General features: G+C 35.6%; 5 protein-coding genes and 1 long non-coding RNA gene across 6 annotated transcripts in view; 3 read left to right on the forward strand and 3 right to left on the reverse strand.

The window, feature by feature from the left end:
• Positions 1–1,106, forward strand: part of LOC104772622 — a 6,879-nt gene extending 5,773 nt beyond the window's left edge. The window contains exon 4 of the mRNA XM_010497213.2: positions 1,071–1,106. Coding sequence (XP_010495515.1) covers positions 1,071–1,106 — 36 coding nt within the window. The remainder of the gene's footprint in view (positions 1–1,070) is intronic.
• LOC104771105 (probable 28S rRNA (cytosine-C(5))-methyltransferase) lies at positions 1,267–4,629 on the forward strand. Its single transcript, XM_010495577.2, has 13 exons — positions 1,267–1,597; positions 1,680–1,738; positions 1,829–1,879; positions 1,973–2,108; positions 2,202–2,287; positions 2,558–2,656; positions 2,734–2,787; positions 2,936–3,080; positions 3,263–3,324; positions 3,585–3,669; positions 3,745–3,822; positions 4,006–4,167; positions 4,248–4,629. The coding sequence occupies exons 1-13, from the start codon at positions 1,318–1,320 to the stop codon at positions 4,493–4,495; spliced, it is 1,545 nt and encodes a 514-aa protein (XP_010493879.1). The 5' UTR covers positions 1,267–1,317; the 3' UTR covers positions 4,496–4,629.
• On the forward strand, positions 5,720–7,297 carry LOC104771107 (solute carrier family 25 member 44-like). The gene has a single exon (XM_010495579.2). It carries the CDS (start codon positions 6,168–6,170, stop codon positions 7,185–7,187), a length of 1,020 nt encoding a protein of 339 aa, XP_010493881.1. The 5' UTR covers positions 5,720–6,167; the 3' UTR covers positions 7,188–7,297.
• Positions 7,252–9,911, reverse strand: LOC104771106 (PHD finger protein ALFIN-LIKE 4). The gene is made up of 5 exons (XM_010495578.2): positions 9,686–9,911; positions 9,547–9,579; positions 8,202–8,430; positions 7,885–8,017; positions 7,252–7,798 (listed from the first exon to the last, which is right to left on the reverse strand). Exons 1-5 carry the CDS (start codon positions 9,783–9,785, stop codon positions 7,514–7,516), a joined length of 780 nt encoding a protein of 259 aa, XP_010493880.1. The 5' UTR covers positions 9,786–9,911; the 3' UTR covers positions 7,252–7,513.
• LOC104771108 (gamma-glutamylcyclotransferase 2-1-like) lies at positions 13,853–15,503 on the reverse strand. Its single transcript, XM_010495580.2, has 7 exons — positions 15,395–15,503; positions 15,212–15,288; positions 14,886–14,942; positions 14,753–14,809; positions 14,623–14,663; positions 14,376–14,527; positions 13,853–14,232 (listed from the first exon to the last, which is right to left on the reverse strand). The coding sequence occupies exons 1-7, from the start codon at positions 15,501–15,503 to the stop codon at positions 14,072–14,074; spliced, it is 654 nt and encodes a 217-aa protein (XP_010493882.1). The 3' UTR covers positions 13,853–14,071.
• On the reverse strand, positions 16,068–16,310 carry LOC109131317. Its single transcript, XR_002036945.1, has 2 exons — positions 16,199–16,310; positions 16,068–16,099 (listed from the first exon to the last, which is right to left on the reverse strand). It is a non-coding gene; the product is annotated as an uncharacterized LOC109131317 (long non-coding RNA).

A 17,027-nucleotide genomic window follows, 5' to 3' on the forward strand; every position in this document is an offset into this window, starting at 1 on the left:
ACAGAAGTCATGGTGACTTGTACATTATTCCCCATTGGTAATGACTTCTAGATAACTCGACGTAGTGATCCATTTGCCTCATTAAAAACCATACCGAGAAAACCCATTGGGACAAAACTCAGCTATGGGAAAAAGAGTACAAACTTCACACCCAAGTTATCTAGTTATCATTACCGGGTGAAGTCTTCAAGGTGGATATGTTGAAGACTTGGATCCTCGGTAGATTGAATGACCCGTCAGCTATGAGTGAATGAGCTTCCTTGGCCATCTCCTTAGCTCTTGAACGAGTGATCCTTCCTACGATCTCCAGTTTCTCTGCAGCTTCTGACTCCTTGCTGGCTACGATCATATCAAAAGTCGAGAAGTCAGTCACCGCCAATGTCTGCACCATCAGCTTCAAGCAAACATGCACTGATGCACCATCGATGTCTCCTAAAGCTCCACCCTCTACTCCTCCCATCTGAGCTGGTACAACAACAACATTTTGTATGACACCACAATTTTCTCCGAAAGCTCCAACCTCCTCAGCTCAAAACTGTTAAGCTCCAACAAATCCCACGATAATTTTGAAATTAATGAGATGTTCAAAACATTCATTAGAAGTCCTGAAATGCAATGTTCATGTTCCATGGGTTAATGAATCTCATATGTGTGGTGGAGCATAGATTGCAAGAGATCAATGCATTACCTGAGCAAGTAATGGGGGATCTCAGTTTCACGTTTTCTCTTTCAAATAGACAAGTAATGCACCAAGGTGAACCACCTTGCTAAGTCATCTCCAATGTCTAACCATCAACATTTGCTAAGTCGAGAAGTCAGTCATCCCCAATGTTTGCACCATCGATGTCTCGTAAAACTCCACCCTCTACTCCTCTCATCTGAGCTGGCACAACAACAACATTTTGTATGACACCACCATTTTCTCCGAAAGCTCCAACCTCCTCAGCTCAAAACTGTTAAGCTCCAACAAATCCCAGGGCGCCTTCAGCTAAACCCGCATCAGCATTTTCAGCTCCCACAACATTTTTTGCTCCCACAGCTTCTTTGGTTTAATTGTCTTTTAATTTTAGTCATCTTATGAGCATTTGTACGTTGTTTCTGCATAAACAATTCTTTGGAATTTAATAAAATTTTAGACCGCAAGAAAATAAATCTCCAAAATAATCTATAAAGATTTTACCGTAGAAATTACCTAGTTACTAATTTAGTTTTGGGTCCGGTTTAATAAACCGGTTATTAGAAACGGTGCATTTAAAGTCGCCAAGACGAAGAAGGGCACAAGAAGAAAGGGGTTTTAGAGCTTTTGTGAGAGTTATCATGGCTCGTCGGCACAAACCAAACACGCCGCCGGCAAAACAACGATTTTCCGGCGCCGAGAGTCACAAAACAAAGACCCCGCCTCCTGCTACTAAGAAACAGTTCACCGCCGCCGAGAGATCAGCTCTTTACGCTAGAAGAGAAGCAGCTAATGTACTCCGCTCCGTTCTCCGTGGTGACGCCGAGCGCAGAGCCGTTGCTTCCATCAAATCACTCGTCTTCAGCCCTTCCGTTCGCAACAAACGCGCCACTTTCGCTCTTGTTTGCGAAACTCTCAAGCGTATGTTAAAACTTCATAGTTTTCAAATTTGATTTTTTTTGGGATTGAGGAGAGATATGAAGTAGTTTTGTTGTGTATGCAGATCTTAGTGTGATTAAAGATGTTCTTGAGATTGCTAATGTATTAAATAGCAAATGGAAGGTATGTGTTTGTATGTATTCATCTTAATTTGCTAAAGACATTGCTGTGTTTCCATTTACCTTAAATGCTTGAGTTTTGTTTTGTTTGTAGAGGCAAGAGCCATTGGTCTACATTATTTGCTATGATATCCTTTTTGGCAAGGTAATATTAATAGCTTTCAACTCAATTTTGTGTAATATGAATTCTTGTTTTGGTTATATAGCTCAATGGAGTGTTTTTTTTTTTCATTTGTAGGATACTCCATCAATTGGTGATGCTGAGAAGTTTCTTATGCGGCGTAAAGATGCTTTATTGTCGGGTTTAGCTACGCTTTTAGTGAGGAAGAAAGTTAAAAGCGTAGAGCAGTTGATGGGTGTTTCTCAGCTTAATGGTATTTTTGATACCTTCAGCATAGATGTGTTTCATCTTTTTTTTTTGGCTTTTGAGTATGTTTCTTGTATGTTGATGTTGAAATTTGATGCAGGTCATATAAAACCACGATATGTTCGTGTAAATACACTTAAGATGGATGTAGATTCCGCAGTGCAGGAGCTGGAGAAACACTATACGGTATATTCTAAGATTTTTATAAACCTTGAAGAATACTGGTATGCTAGATCTGTTGTTTAGTTCTCTCACAAGATGAGTTCTGAGTTTTAACATAATAAGAAAGGTGTTAGACTCTAGACCATGGGAATTTTCTCCCATCTTTGTTTTAGTGAAGTTAAAATCTTGGATGTTTGTAATTTGTGTGAACTGGATTTTTTTCTATGATATCACGATCTGCTCATTCTTTCTAGTTTTTCGTTTTAACGCATTTTATTCTCACTGTGAAATCAGGTGCAAAAGGATGAGACAGTCCCTGACTTGTTAGTGTTGCCCCCTGGCAGCGATTTGCATGCTCATCATTTGGTTGCGAATGGGCGTATATTTTTACAGGTAAATGGTGAATGATCTTTGTGAGTTCTGTTTATATGTGTTTAATTTTTCTGACATTTTCTCCTTTCGAACGATAGGGGAAAGCAAGTTCGATGGTAGCAGCAGCACTGCAGCCAGAAGTAGGATGGGAGGTAGGCCACAGCTCTTACATTCATTTATCCACATTTTTCCAGTTGGCAATAAATTGTTGCATTTGGTGCTTGTCATGGTGATTGTGGAATCCATTAAAGTTATCTTGTCTGCCTAGTTATGGTGCTTAATTTTTCCTCTTTTGTCAAGGTTCTTGATGCCTGTTCAGCTCCAGGAAACAAAACTATTCATCTTGCTGCTCTTATGGAAGGACAAGGAAAAATCATAGCATGCGAGCTAAATGAAGAACGTGTTAAGCGTTTGGAAGATACTATAAAGCTATCTGGTGCTTCCAGTATCCTTCTCTGACATTCTTTCACATATAACCCTATTAGGTTTTAGGTTCTCTGCTTCTGTTTGATAGTTAGTCCCCAAGTGCGTTGAATCACATGGAATTTAAGGTATTGAAATTTGATTGGATGAATGCTTCTCATATCATGTCTGTCCACTACTGTTTTTCTTAACTCCAAGTTGTAGATATCGAAGTTTGTCATGGTGACTTTTTGGGCCTAAATCCGAAAGATTCATCTTTTAAAAAGGTAAGCATTACTTGGACTCTGATGTGACTGTCTATTTTTCAATTTGTGTTTAAAAAGTTGGCACACCAATGTTTTGGATAATTTCTTTATAGATCTCCTTGAGATAGCTGCAATTAGAATATATATATATTATGCCAAGTCCAGTTTGTTCATTTTCTTTTGTTGTGATAATCTACCCTGAAGAGTCACTCTCTGAACAAAAGCAGATGTAGTCATTTGAGTTATTGTTCCTCATGCTTGCGTGTGACTGACTACTGCAGGTTCGAGCTATATTGTTGGATCCTTCCTGCTCCGGCTCCGGCACCATTACAGATCGTTTGGACCATCTCCTTCCGTCTCATGCAGGTATTAATTGATTTTCTCTGTGTGTATGCGTTATGTTACGTAGTGACTGAACCTTTGAGACACATTTCCATGTAGATAACATGAACTATGACACCATGAGACTGCACAAGCTCGCTGGATTCCAGAAGAAGGCTCTTGCCCATGCACTCTCCTGTGAGTTTACATACTTGTCTCACGTTGGCTAAAGCAAAACAAGGGTTTTACTTGCCTTTTGAAATTCCCTCCATGAATGCATAAACCATATGGACACTAATAGAAGCTTACTGTACTATATAAATTAATGAGAATTAAAGAATTGTATGTTCAATTAGCACTCAACCTATGCGTATACTGTAGTTCCACAGGTTGAGAGAGTAGTATACAGCACATGCTCCATCCACCAAATAGAAAACGAAGATGTGGTCTCATCTGTTTTACCTCTGGCTTCATCCTTGGGCTTCGAACTCGCTACTCCGTTTCCTCAGTGGCAGCGTCGTGGTCTCCCTGTATTTTCAGGATGTAAGTATTTCTCTTACCATCTGGTTTCACCTGGTTGACTTTGTTTCTAACACTTTGATCATGTTGGCTTTGGCTTGCAGCGGAACATTTACTCAGGATGGATCCGGTAGAGGACAAAGAAGGCTTCTTCATCGCTTTATTCGTCAAGACAAACAAACTCGATAACCAAAAATCGTCTGAACTTCCCAAAAGAGAGTTTAGAGGAAGACGTGAAGAAAGAACCATGCAGTTACATCCCTATCTTTGTCCCAAAATGTTCAGAGCTTGGAGTAATATGTTGCACAGGCGCAGGAGGAGACTCGCATTAAGTACTAGCTTAGAAGACTAGTTACTATTATTACGTCGTAATTGTTGTTGAATTTTGTTTCTGCCTTTGATCTTCATGTTGTCATCAAAATTTTGCTAGGGCATGAAAGGAACATCTGCAAGGGTATAATCAGAAATCTTAACCTTTCTTTTTCACGTTGCAATACACAAGTACTAATCAGAAATCTTTTGTTCACCTTAAATCATTGAATGTTGTAAGATATATAGAAAATTAGCATTGACCTAAGACACAATTGGAAAAGCAAAAGTCATGTGATTAAAGACCACTACATTATTATTCAGATTACAGTTTCATACGTTGCTTACTCATCACGAGAGTATCGACACAGTCTAGAGAAAATAGTCTCATCCTTGCTTTTCAGAACAAAAGCATCTTTGCACCGCCAAGAACACTTGGTGCAAAACGGTTGAGATATATGGTTGTTAGAAACCACTTGGGATTCACGACTCGGATGAAGTAAAACTGTGTACTGGCTTCTTGTAAAGTGATTTACCGAGTACACAGTCGATATGATGGGTCGAACCACACTTGTCACATGAGCAGAACCACTTGTTTGGATCAGTTGGTTTTTCACATATTTCACACCAATGCTCACCGTAGTGACTAGTGAACACACAGTTTCTAATAATTATATATATATATATATATATATATATATATATAGAAAGCATTGGATCATAGGGATTGTTGATTTAATAAATAATTGTAAAGTAGAAACAAAGTACTAGCCTAGAGCCATAGATCATAGATTTAGACTAATCCTATTTAAAACATCATCGACTTTACTAATCATTTAAAATCACTAAACTTTCATTTAAAATCTAAAACCACAAAACTTGCATTTGCAATCTAGACTATTTCTTGGACCTTTTATAAAAATGGAATTAAAAATTGTGTCCACCAAACTTAAAAGAACAAACAAGATTCCTTTAAAGAGTTGATCGAGGTCAACTAGTTTATGATATCCATGAATATATACACATTCAATTTTCTCTAAAATGTAACTAAAAAGTGATTGATAAATACATTTTTTTTCCTTTTTATCAAAATTCAAACATTGATAAATACATCATTTCTCGAAAGTTAAAATGACAAACCCACAGGAAGCAGCAAAAAAAAACAAAACAAATGTAACCCACAGAAAGATGCAAACAAGTGGGCAAATCGGACAGAAGCCACACTCTTATCTCTCAGGCTCATATAACCTTAAAAACTGCGAGTTACTCTAATATAAACCAAGCACCATCCGCCACGTGTACAGTCCCATTCCTCCTCCTCCTCATCACTCCTCTGCCTCTCTCTCTATTTCACACCTCTTGAGTCCTGTTAAAGGCCGCTACTTTATGTTATCCACACGACCCATCGTTTTGGCCTTTCTCTGTTTTCACTATAATCTTTTTTTTAATATATTCTCTTCTCGAGTTCACAGATTTTGAAGCTTAATAAAATCCAGAGAGATCCTCTTCTTGTAAGCTCAAATCTCAGAGACAGCTACTTGTTTATATCCATCTCTCTCTCTCTATCTCTCACTTCTACACAAGATATTTCATTACATTAGTGATTGAAGGGTAACTCACAAGAACCCTTCTCTCTTCTTGATCAACTTAGTTCTCGGTGAGAGAAGTTCAAGTTTGGAATCTTGATTTGGTTAAGGAAAAGATTAGCTGAAAATATGAGTTTTGGTGCTTTGATGGAAGAGAAGAGAAGAGCGACGACTTCATCTCAGGTACATATGCCTAAGGATATAGATTGGCAAATGCTTGATAAATCGAGGTTTTTCTTCCTAGGTGCTGCTCTCTTCTCCGGTGTATCCACTGCTCTTTACCCTATTGTAGTCCTCAAAACAAGGCAGCAAGTCTCACCGACCCGTGTCTCCTGCGCCAACATTTCTCTGGCCATTGCTAGGTTTGAGGGTCTAAGAGGGTTCTACAAGGGGTTTGGAACATCTTTGCTTGGAACCATCCCGGCTCGTGCTCTCTATATGACAGCTCTAGAGATTACTAAGAGTAGTGTAGGTCAAGCAACTGTTAGGTTAGGATTGTCGGATACTACGGCTTTGGCTGTTTCCAATGGTGCGGCTGGTTTGACCTCGGCTGTGGCTGCTCAGGTTGTCTGGACCCCGATTGATGTCGTGAGCCAACGGCTTATGGTTCAAGGTGATCTGTCCTTGAATAAGCATCTTCCTGGAGTGATGAACTCTTGCAGATACACAAATGGGTTCGATGCTTTTAGAAAGATTCTTTACACTGATGGGCCAAGAGGGTTCTACAGAGGATTTGGGATCTCCATCTTGACTTACGCGCCTTCAAACGCCGTATGGTGGGCGTCCTACTCTTTGGCTCATAAATCAATTTGGACTCCGTTCAAGCGCTCATACACCCACAAGGAAGATGCTGGTGGCTCAATGGTTGTTCAAGCATTGAGTGCAGCCACAGCAAGTGGTTGCTCTGCCTTAGTAACTATGCCGATAGATACAATCAAGACGCGGTTACAAGTTTTAGATGCAGAAGAGAATGGAAGGAGACGAGCAATGACAGTGATGCAGTCAGTAAAGAGCTTGATGAGGGAAGGAGGACTTGGGGCTTGTTACCGAGGGTTAGGACCAAGGTGGGTCTCAATGTCTATGTCCGCAACAACGATGATCACAACCTATGAGTTCTTGAAGCGCCTAGCAACAAAGAAGCAGTCATGATTTATGATAAATCATTCATAGTCAGTTTCTTCATTTGAAGATGACAAAAAAAAACGAAATGACAAACACCTAACCAAATACTTTGATTGGGTTCAAGAATTGTTAATAAACAAACATATAACAGACCAAAAGATCAAACCTCTAAACAAGAGTTATTCCTCAATCGCCAAATGTAACAAAGAAAACTAAAGATGTCTTTCCTAAGCCGGCGAAAGAGCCTAAGATTACCAAATCACATGACAATATCTGATCTAACCAAACAGTTAAGCTGTTCATCATCATATGCAAAGCAGAGAGATACACAGAAGCGGCCACAAAAATGAATTTTAGGCACGAGCCCTCTTGTTGCTGCAAGATGGGCACTTGTATTGCTTGATGTGCTCAGCCCTTGCTGGGGTTATCTTCACACACTTTCCATGAAACCACATCTCACAGAGGTCACAACAGATCCAGAACTCATCAGCTGCATAGCTCTCACCACATGCCCCGCACTGTGTTTCCCCTTGCTCATCCTCATCCGCATCCTCATCCTCCTCTTCCACACCTTCCTCTTCTTCCTCTTCATCTTTGGGCACAGCCTTTGAGTATTTGGCGCGGGAGTCAGATCCTCGCTGTATAATTTGAGACAGAGAAACCAGATTTAGAACAAGCATTAAGCTAGATGGAAAATACAAACTGTAGAGAAGAACCACATTACCTTGGAGTTTGATTTGGATCTGTTGCTGCTGTTGTTGGAAACAGAGGACTTGTCCCTTCCCTGTCTCTTATCAGTACCAGACACAACCTCAAAAATTGTTGGGAGGTCATTCACCATATTGAAAAGCCTCTTCCTGCAACGAATGTGAAAGAACATCAATCACAGAGAGCAACATAAACCTTGAACCTAGGTCCTTAAGATCAAACCGTGGGAGGTTTGAATCTATATACCACCAAGGAACATAGATGCTAGAAGATAAGACTCAAAAAGAGTTCTAGTCATATAAATTGTGTAGTGTGACAAGAGTAGATACATACCTATCGGGCTTGTCAAATCCAAACCTGGCTCCAAAAAAGAAAGCAACAGCAAGAAGCCAGGCATCACTGTGGACAGCAACAAGGGACAACCAATCCTTTTCGGCCATCCCGTCTCTGGCAAAGTTGATACCCAAGACAGGCTCTGGGAGCTCAGGAGGAACCTCTTCAGCTGGCAAATTCACCTCCCAGTGCTCATTGGGATGCCCATAAAGGCACAGGTTCTCCTTTTCTGTAATTACAAAAGGAGAATGAGGACAATCAGAATACATATACACGCAAAAACCAAGAGTATCAAAACTGATTTCGTGTTCATAAATTTGAACAAACAAACAACCAATTATGGCAAAACAGACCAAACAGTTCCTATTAAGATAACCAAGTTGTCACATTTCAAAACATAAAAATCTCATAATGGAAAGAGCACCAAAAACACTAAGCTAAATGACATAAAGCAAAGACACACACATCTGACTAGTTAACAACTATATTCATGAATACAGGTAGGCAAGGAAGCAATTACAACAGGAGTGACTCTGAACTGTGAGGAACATAAACAAAATTGTTTCCTTGTTGTTGCCTTCGAGTCATTAATTATAATAGTAAATCAATGACAATATCTAAGGAGATACAAGAACAAAACCTCAGAAAAACGAATGAAAAGAGCAGTTTCAACAAACCACAGCGCCCCAAATCTGTTCTCCCTCCCATGTATTAACAATTTAGGAAAATTTTTTGAGGTAATCCTAATTCCTAAATCATGTTTTTTCACAGAAACAGATCAGACAGAAGAAACAATTTTTTTTTTTTTTTTTAAATATCCTAATTGAAACAAAGTCAAACAAAAATCAACACTTTGACTCTGCTCAAGCTGACACGAAAAACAAAATCTGACTAAAGGTATGATTTTTTTATATCACAAACAGAGAAGCGAAACAACGAACCCTAATGCTTCACTAAAACAACAACACTCAGATTGAAACAAACCACAACGAAGCAAATTCCAAAAAAAAGAAAAGAAAAAAAAAAAAACTAGACTTTCGCCGGCGATGGATTGTCACACACACACACACACAGCGATCGCAAAACAATTTTATAATATTCAAAACTCACAAAAATCAAACCAAGTCAAAATAAAAATCAAAACTTTAGACTCTAAAGCGCAATTCAAATAAAATCTAAACAGAGTAGAGAGACTTATGAACCCTAAAGACAACATTCAGATTGAGAAAACAGAACACAACGAAGGAACCTGAATTAAAAAAAAAAAAAAACAAACTTTCATCGGCAAAAATCAAAACCCACAAAACGAATCTCAAAGGGGAAAAAACAAAACAACAACACTCACCAGGATCACAAAGTCGGTAAAACTCCTGAACATCTGCACAAGAAAAGGCAAATCAAAATCCAAAAAAAAAAAAGTGAGTTTTTTTTCCGGTGAGATAAATGTTTTAACTTAATTTAGAGAAAATTTGTTTAATTTTTACCAGTGGTTAAAGCCTTAATCATGCCAGCTCTACGACCCTTAAAATCCCTAAACACCTCCTCAACAGTGCGTGGGTTATACGCGGCACCACCTGCGTCCATCTCTTACAGAACACACACAGCTTCCAGAGAGGGAGACAAGACAAAGAGTGAGAGAAAGAGAGAGAGAGAGAGAGAGGGAGAGAGACAAGTATTTGACCGGCGCTGAGAGAGGAGAGGAGAAGAAGGAAAGCTGTGAGAAAAATAAAAAGGGCGGACCCGAAAACAATTAACCCGATTTAATAAGATGAGGAGGAGTCCGGATATGGGAATCAGATGAGGAAGAGACCACAATAAGAGTAATCTTTCATCTTATTATATACTGACGCGTGTTCCTTTTGATTCGGTTTTTAAGTCGTCCTCTCTTGTCCGCCGGTAAAGTGACTCCGGTATCTCCTGGTTTATGTTGTGAGTTAAATGTTTTTAATTGGATAAAACTTGTTTTGGGTATTAGATGTTTCTTTAATCCTAGTTTAGGAGTGTTTTTGTGTTAATGATCATTTATTTGTAATGGTTGTGATTTTATTTGTTTTCCGATTACGGAGAGATTTGAGTTTTTATCATATACTCTGTTTTTCTCCGCGGCAGAATTTCGTTAATTTAATTCCGATCGTATTTTACTTTTGGTTTGAGGGGGTTTTTCAAAACAAAATTATAAATACTCTGCTTGTTTTTCCCCATTATAGAGAGATTTTGAGAAGGTTTTATTAGATACTCTGCTTTTTACGCTGCAGAGATGATTTTCGTTAATTTAGTTCTGACCGTTTCTTTAACCTTTTGTTTCGCGGGTTTTTTCAAAACAAATTATAAATACTCTGCTTTTGATTAATATGGTATATGGGCAATAAGTTTGACCTTTTCTTTTCTTTTCTCATTCGCGGGTTTTTTTTTGTTTTTAACTTTGACTAGTGAGAAATGTTTAAATCTACTTTGTTCTTTCGCGCCAAATTTTGCAACAAGATGGTTTTTAAGCTGTAAGTTTGACCGTTACTTTTATTTTGTTTCATTTCCAGTCTTTTTAAAAATTTATATATATTTTGTGCTTAACTAATAAAATACTTTGGAAATTTTATAACAATATTCTCTAATTTTTCACGACAAATTCCCGTTAATCTGGTTTATATAATTATTTTTCCGTGGTCTTCTTTAAAATAAATTATAAGTACTCTTTTTGATTAATAAGATATTCACAAACCAGCTTTAATTAGTATTAATAAATGAAAATTTCCATCATTATAATAAGAATAATTCTTAGGTTCATCATTTCGTATTCACCTCCAACAAACTTGACCAGTGAAAATAGAGTAATATGCCACGTAATACTATATTTAAAAATAAATCAATACTAAAATCAGAAAAAAATAAGGAAACAACTCTATATACTTTTAATTAAAAAAAGTTAAATCGGTTTGAGTTTATATTATACAATTAAACGAGGTTATATATTTGTTTGAGTTTATAAATAAGCATTAGGGTTTAGATTTTACAATTAAAACAAAACTTTACGTCGGTTTGAGTTTATAAAAGAGAATTAAAGTTTAGATTTTACGATTAAAACAAAATTATATATCAATTTGGGTTTATAAATGAGTGGTTAGGGTTTAGATTTACAACTAAAACAAAATTATATCTTGAATTAGGTTTATAAAGTAGTGGTTAGGATTTTAGATTTTAAACTTAAATGTAATTAATTATATGTCGATTTGGTTTTATAAAAGATTGATTATATATACAGATTCTGTTTTATTTTTTTTTTATTTTTTAATTTTGATTTATTTTTAAATATATTATTATGTGACATATTACTCTAATTTTTTTTTTTGTCAACCTCACATTAAATAATTAAAATTGGTTGCCTAAACTGGAGGAAAATTGTTTACAAAAGACGATTATGAAACTAAATCTCTGGAAGAACGAGCTAGGCAATCAGCCTTCACATTGAACGTCCTTGGGATTTTGATAAGGGTGAAAAGAGGCATTGAAGCACAAAGCACCTGAAACTCCTCCAGAAGCGTTCAGAAAATACAAAAGATTTTTCTCAACGCTTAATATTTTAAAACGATTCACCTATTGTATTGAGATTTCAAGAGCCAAGATTTTTTATATAAAGGAAAATACAAAATCTCTTAATATTTAATGGACGTGAAACATACATAAATGCTTTTGCTAATTTTAAAAAATCTAGGATTGCATGAAGATGAGTCTCTTAAAATCTGCCAAATGGCTAGTTAAATTAGTTTGTGAGATCAATTAGGTAATAAATTATCTTGACACATGTAAAGAAACTTTAAATAAAAAAATTCTTAATATAATATTTAATTTTCCATTTTTAATCATCTATATTAATTAGAAAGAAATTAATTAGTATATAGTTGTTAAGTTTAACAAATAAAAACTATTATATTAAAATATTATAGGTGGAATAATAAAAATATCTTAATAGCCAATGCATGAGAAAAAAACATAATAAAAAATTTTCACTACTTTTAAGAAAAACACAAAAAAAAAACTTGGGATTAGTATCACTAAATCCAACAAATGGCAAAAGTCTAATTTTTGTGAAATAAGTTAGTTAACAATTTATCTTGACAGATGTAAAGAACCTGTTTTAAGCAAATTTTAATATCTTAATATAATTTTATTTTCCACTTAATAACACTCTACTTTTGGATAAATATACAACCAAAATATATCATACTACATACAGTTTTTGTAAAGTGTTAATAAATGATTTTATTATGATTTTATTCAAAATTAAGAATTGATTATTCATAAACTATGATATGATATTATATTCAATGTATAAGAAACACACATATCTAAAAAAAATTGGAAATTTCAAAAATACCCTCTTTCTAATACCACTTTTCAGAAATGTTTACTCTTAAAAAATTTATGAAAAAGACACTAAAAATTGTTATTTATACAAATATGTGTGCATATCTATAATTTATACAAACTATCTTAATATGTGTGTAAATATCTTTTATAAAAATGTTGTATAATTGTCTTTTACATACCTTTTAAAATTTTTTTTTAACCTTTTAAAATCATATAAAACTTTATAAATATTTGGATCGAGTCTACAAAAACTAGTTAATCCAGAAGTACTTTATAAATTTTATATATTTTTAGATTTACAAGGGTTATATTAAAAATAGATAAATAAAATCAGCATTTTTTAAAAAAAGTATAGCAAAAAAGGTATTTCGTATTATTTCTCTAATCTGGTGAAAATCTGGTAATAACTTTAGATCCCACAGAGATAAGTATCACCTAAATCTAACAAATGGCAAAATTCTTAAAATATATTTTGTGACACTAGTCTTTCAATTTATAAAATTTGACACATGCAATAAAATAACAAACTATCTTTATATAATTATATTTAATGCATGAAATACATACATGGAGTAATTAGGAATCCCCATCTTACAAAAAAATCATAAACATGCGGGATTCCACAAAGATAAGCGTCACTAAAATCCAACAAATGAAAAGAAATCATAATTAATTACTTTGTGACACGTATTAGCTAATTAAATAAATTTTGACACATGTAAAAAAAAACCTTAATACAATTTAAATTTACCATTTTCAAGCTCTACTCTAGATCATTTGCATAAACTATACATACCATATATTTGTAAATTTTTGAATAAACGATATTTTCGAATATTATTATAATTACATAATTGAAATTACAAAATATATAGGATATGAAATAATTTTTTGAAAAACATTTCGTATATTGTGTTGAAAACATTTTAACATTCAATTTTCCAATTCTCGAAATAGGTAAAAAATCGAAAATTGACTATTTATTTTTTTTTCCTTTAAGAGTTTTATTGGCATGATATTTTTTGGAAGGTTTAGGCCTTTGTTAGACTGATTTAGTGGTTTACCATGAAACAAAAACATGTTAAGTTGAAAAATTGTATAGCGGTTGTAAACACTCTGTTTTCACTAATAAGAAATCTCATCATAACATCACCTTGAGTTTGACTGCTTCTTTGGAGGAGAAATGAGAAGGTTCCATTATAGTGTTTTTGGGCATAACCCATTAATGTAATTTCCCCAGAATAACAACAAAACGAATTAACATGTTTAAAGTTATGTGACAAAATCTAGAGCTAAAAGATTTTGTTGTTGTTCGTCTCAGAAATTGAGCATTACATCATATGTCAAGAATTCTCCATAAATGCAGATAAAAAAAAAAGAAAACATCTCAGGGTGAGTTTTCTTTTCTAGATCAAACCTTTGATTCAATGATCTCAGAGTGAGATTCAATAATAACTGAAAGATAAGAGTTAACATTAGCCTCATCACCACAATGTTGTTAGCTGGCTTCATGATGCAAAGACTCTTTGCCGAGTGGAAGAAGCATGAGCTTGAGACTTGACTAGTACACGAGAAACCACAGGCTTCAACAATGTTTTCACTTCCTCTGGCAAATCGAGTTGCTTCCTCACCTCGTTTGCTAATTCAATCACATACTCTTCCTCATGTTCTGTTAACACACAACACTTTCATCATCAGAATCATATTACCAAAAAGTTGTGATTCTTTAATATAAATCCATCAAGAAAGCTCTCTCTCGCTCTCTCTCTCTCTCTCTCTCTCTCTCTCTCTCTCTCTCTCTCTCTTACTTACCAATGTCGTACAATGCTTTCTCAAGCTTGAAAAGATACTCTCTGTTATTCCCACAAGGTCCAGTAGCTGTAGCGATTTGCCTCGCCATTTCCTCCAACGGTGCCGGGCCTAAATAGTATTTATTCGACATTTTGTCTGGTGTTGACGTGAAGCTGCACAAGGAAACCAAACTGATTTCAACACTGAATCTTCCAAATTATAACCATTCATGAGTGGTAAGGGAATAAATGCTTCATCAAAAACTTACACAATAACTCCGGTTACTATTGGCCTGGAAGTGTCAGTTTCCTACATCCAATGAATAGAAATCTAATAAATAAGAACAGTTTTTGAAGATTATTAAAAAGACAACAATATATAAGAACAAGTTTGCTTACCATGTAAAACTCGACAAGGGTTTTTGAGTCGTATTCACACTCTCTTCTTTCCAAGTACTGCAAGAAAAAAACATGAGTCAAATCTAACCAAAAAACACACACACGCCAAATAATAGAGGAATCTTCTTTTTACCTCCATGGCTAGTTTCTCCTTCTCTGGTCCTCCACGAACACAATAAGCAGCACCCCACTGCCCAAAAGTTAACAATCAACATCAGATTTGAGATAGCGTTTTTTCCATCGACTTATATGGATGTTGTATGCGAATATGCCTTATACTAAGTTTAATTCTGTGTAAATTACATGGTGCATTTTATAGCCAGATTAAAAAAGAAAATATCAAATGTAAATAAACAATATAGAATTTTGTCAAGAACTCGACCCACTTGAAGTTAGTTTTGCATCATAAATTTTAAAACTAAGGCTATTCTGAACAAAAAAAACATGTAATTGGCTTACGCATATAGCTCCAATGGACTGTTCCAAAGTGCAAGTTCTAGCAGGATGTTCAGGGGTACCTCTGTGATCAATACACGCTACATAGAAAGGAAAAAAAAATTATAAACAATCAATTCGATTCATTCTTTCTTTCAACAAAAAGAAAATAAAAGAAAGAACATTGTGTTGTTTAATGTTAGATACCGAGATCGAAGACACGTTTGTAGTCTTTGATATAGCCAATGAGCTTTTCATCAAAATCAAAACCTGGGTTCCAAATTAGAGAACCATATCCAAATACCCACAAAACCATCTTTGATCTTTAGCCTCACGCAACAATCTTTAGAGAAGAAGAAGAAGAAGAAGAAAGTGAGAGATTAGAAAACGAATGTGATATTTGTTTTTCTTTCCAAGAATTGAGAAAGAATCGTGTTAGTATATACTATACAATACAATGTGAAAAAAGATCTAGCCCAGGTCCACGTTCCCTCTTTTTATGTGCATTTTTTTCCTATAGGGAATGTGAAATTCAACATGCCCAATTGTCCATCCTTAAGGGCATTTGCATCGGTTGGGACAGAATTTTGGTCCTTCAATTATTTTATTCATATTTTGAAAGTTTCTTAAGTTTTGTATAGCATTGGTGTAGGACAAAGTTTGGTCCCTCAAATATATTAACCAAATGGATGTTCAAGATAATCTAGAGTATTCTACATGTGTATAAATGTTAGTTAAACCACATGGGAAACACTGTCTCTCCGCCCTTTTGAACATTGGACAAGTACATCAATACAGTGGCGATCCGATGACCACCGAGCTCCAGATTGGCCTGATCGTGAAAGTAGTCAAAATGGGGTTCATATTTTTGACCATTCTCATAGTGCAATATTTGCATGGATTCCCCATTTTCTGATCCGCAACACAGAAAAACAAAAAAGAGTTGAGAAGTTGTAATCTACTAAAGGCTAAAGCAAGAAACAGAATTAGGCAACATTTGGTCAGAAATACCTTCGGGAAGAAAGGTCCACGCAGCAAGTTTTGCCTCGACATTAGATACTATATCATCCTGCACAACACAAAAACCTTACCATTCAATCCTACACAACCTCTAGAATAGCCAGATCTTGCATTCAGGCTACTACANTGGACAAGTACATCAATACGGTGGCGATCCGATGACCACCGAGCTCTAGATTAGCCTGATCGTGAAAGTAGTCAACATGCCCTGAAGCCTTGAGAACAGCCTCAGGTGTGACACTGGGGCATTCAATTTCCAGCATATGCTCCTTATAAACGAAGTGCTGTAAAAAACACAAACATAGAAAAAAATCAAGATCAAAGTAAAAATAAACTTGGTCGTGACACAATACTACACACACTGATGATCAACTGGGTGACACAATAAAATAATTGCTCAGACTTAAACCTCAAGTTTCTCTAGTCCCATATTGGAATTAACAATTCGAGACCAAACCAAACCAGCAAACAAACACAAATCGAGACATGAGAGAATCTATACAAGGCACTAAACGATATAATCTTTTGCCAAGTTTAAAACAAACACCCCAAAATGATCTAAGTAACAAACGCACCTTGTGAGTAATTAACTGGTTCTGCTGCAATGGATTCGAAACTCTGTAGCTAGAGATGATTGTACTGTTCCCTAAAGTGTTGACAAACAGAACAAAAAACCCAGAAACGAAAGATTAAAAGACAAGACAAGACAACCCCAACTCTCGTTAAATTATCAATCAATCGGTTTAGTAGACAGGGACAAGAGAAACAGCAGCAACTCGTATGTAACTGACGACTGAAAAATACAATCACACAAAACTTG

The sequence above is a fragment of the Camelina sativa genome, chromosome 20, assembly GCF_000633955.1.
Source record: "Camelina sativa cultivar DH55 chromosome 20, Cs, whole genome shotgun sequence".
NCBI classification, from domain to species: Eukaryota; Viridiplantae; Streptophyta; class Magnoliopsida; order Brassicales; family Brassicaceae; genus Camelina; species Camelina sativa.

What these genes read in the sequence shown, in the direction of transcription:
- LOC104771105 (XM_010495577.2), top strand. Translation starts at nt 1,318, where the DNA reads ATGGCTCGTCGGCACAAACCAAACACGCCGCCGGCAAAACAACGATTT. An exon ending in AGCTGGAGAAACACTATACG is followed by an intron (nt 2,288 to 2,557) that starts GTATATTCTAAG and finishes CTGTGAAATCAG; the next exon opens with GTGCAAAAGGATGAGACAGT. An exon ending in ATGGGCGTATATTTTTACAG is followed by an intron (nt 2,657 to 2,733) that starts GTAAATGGTGAA and finishes TTCGAACGATAG; the next exon opens with GGGAAAGCAAGTTCGATGGT.
- LOC104771107 (XM_010495579.2), top strand. Translation starts at nt 6,168, where the DNA reads ATGAGTTTTGGTGCTTTGATGGAAGAGAAGAGAAGAGCGACGACTTCA.
- LOC104771106 (XM_010495578.2), bottom strand. Translation starts at nt 9,785, where the DNA reads ATGGACGCAGGTGGTGCCGCGTATAACCCACGCACTGTTGAGGAGGTG. An exon ending in GGATTTGACAAGCCCGATAG is followed by an intron (nt 8,018 to 8,201) that starts GTATGTATCTAC and finishes CATTCGTTGCAG; the next exon opens with GAAGAGGCTTTTCAATATGG. An exon ending in GATCCAAATCAAACTCCAAG is followed by an intron (nt 7,799 to 7,884) that starts GTAATGTGGTTC and finishes CAAATTATACAG; the next exon opens with CGAGGATCTGACTCCCGCGC.
- LOC104771108 (XM_010495580.2), bottom strand. Translation starts at nt 15,503, where the DNA reads ATGGTTTTGTGGGTATTTGGATATGGTTCTCTAATTTGGAACCCAGGT. An exon ending in CAAACGTGTCTTCGATCTCG is followed by an intron (nt 15,289 to 15,394) that starts GTATCTAACATT and finishes CTTTCTATGTAG; the next exon opens with CGTGTATTGATCACAGAGGT. An exon ending in CCCTTGTCGAGTTTTACATG is followed by an intron (nt 14,664 to 14,752) that starts GTAAGCAAACTT and finishes CATTGGATGTAG; the next exon opens with GAAACTGACACTTCCAGGCC.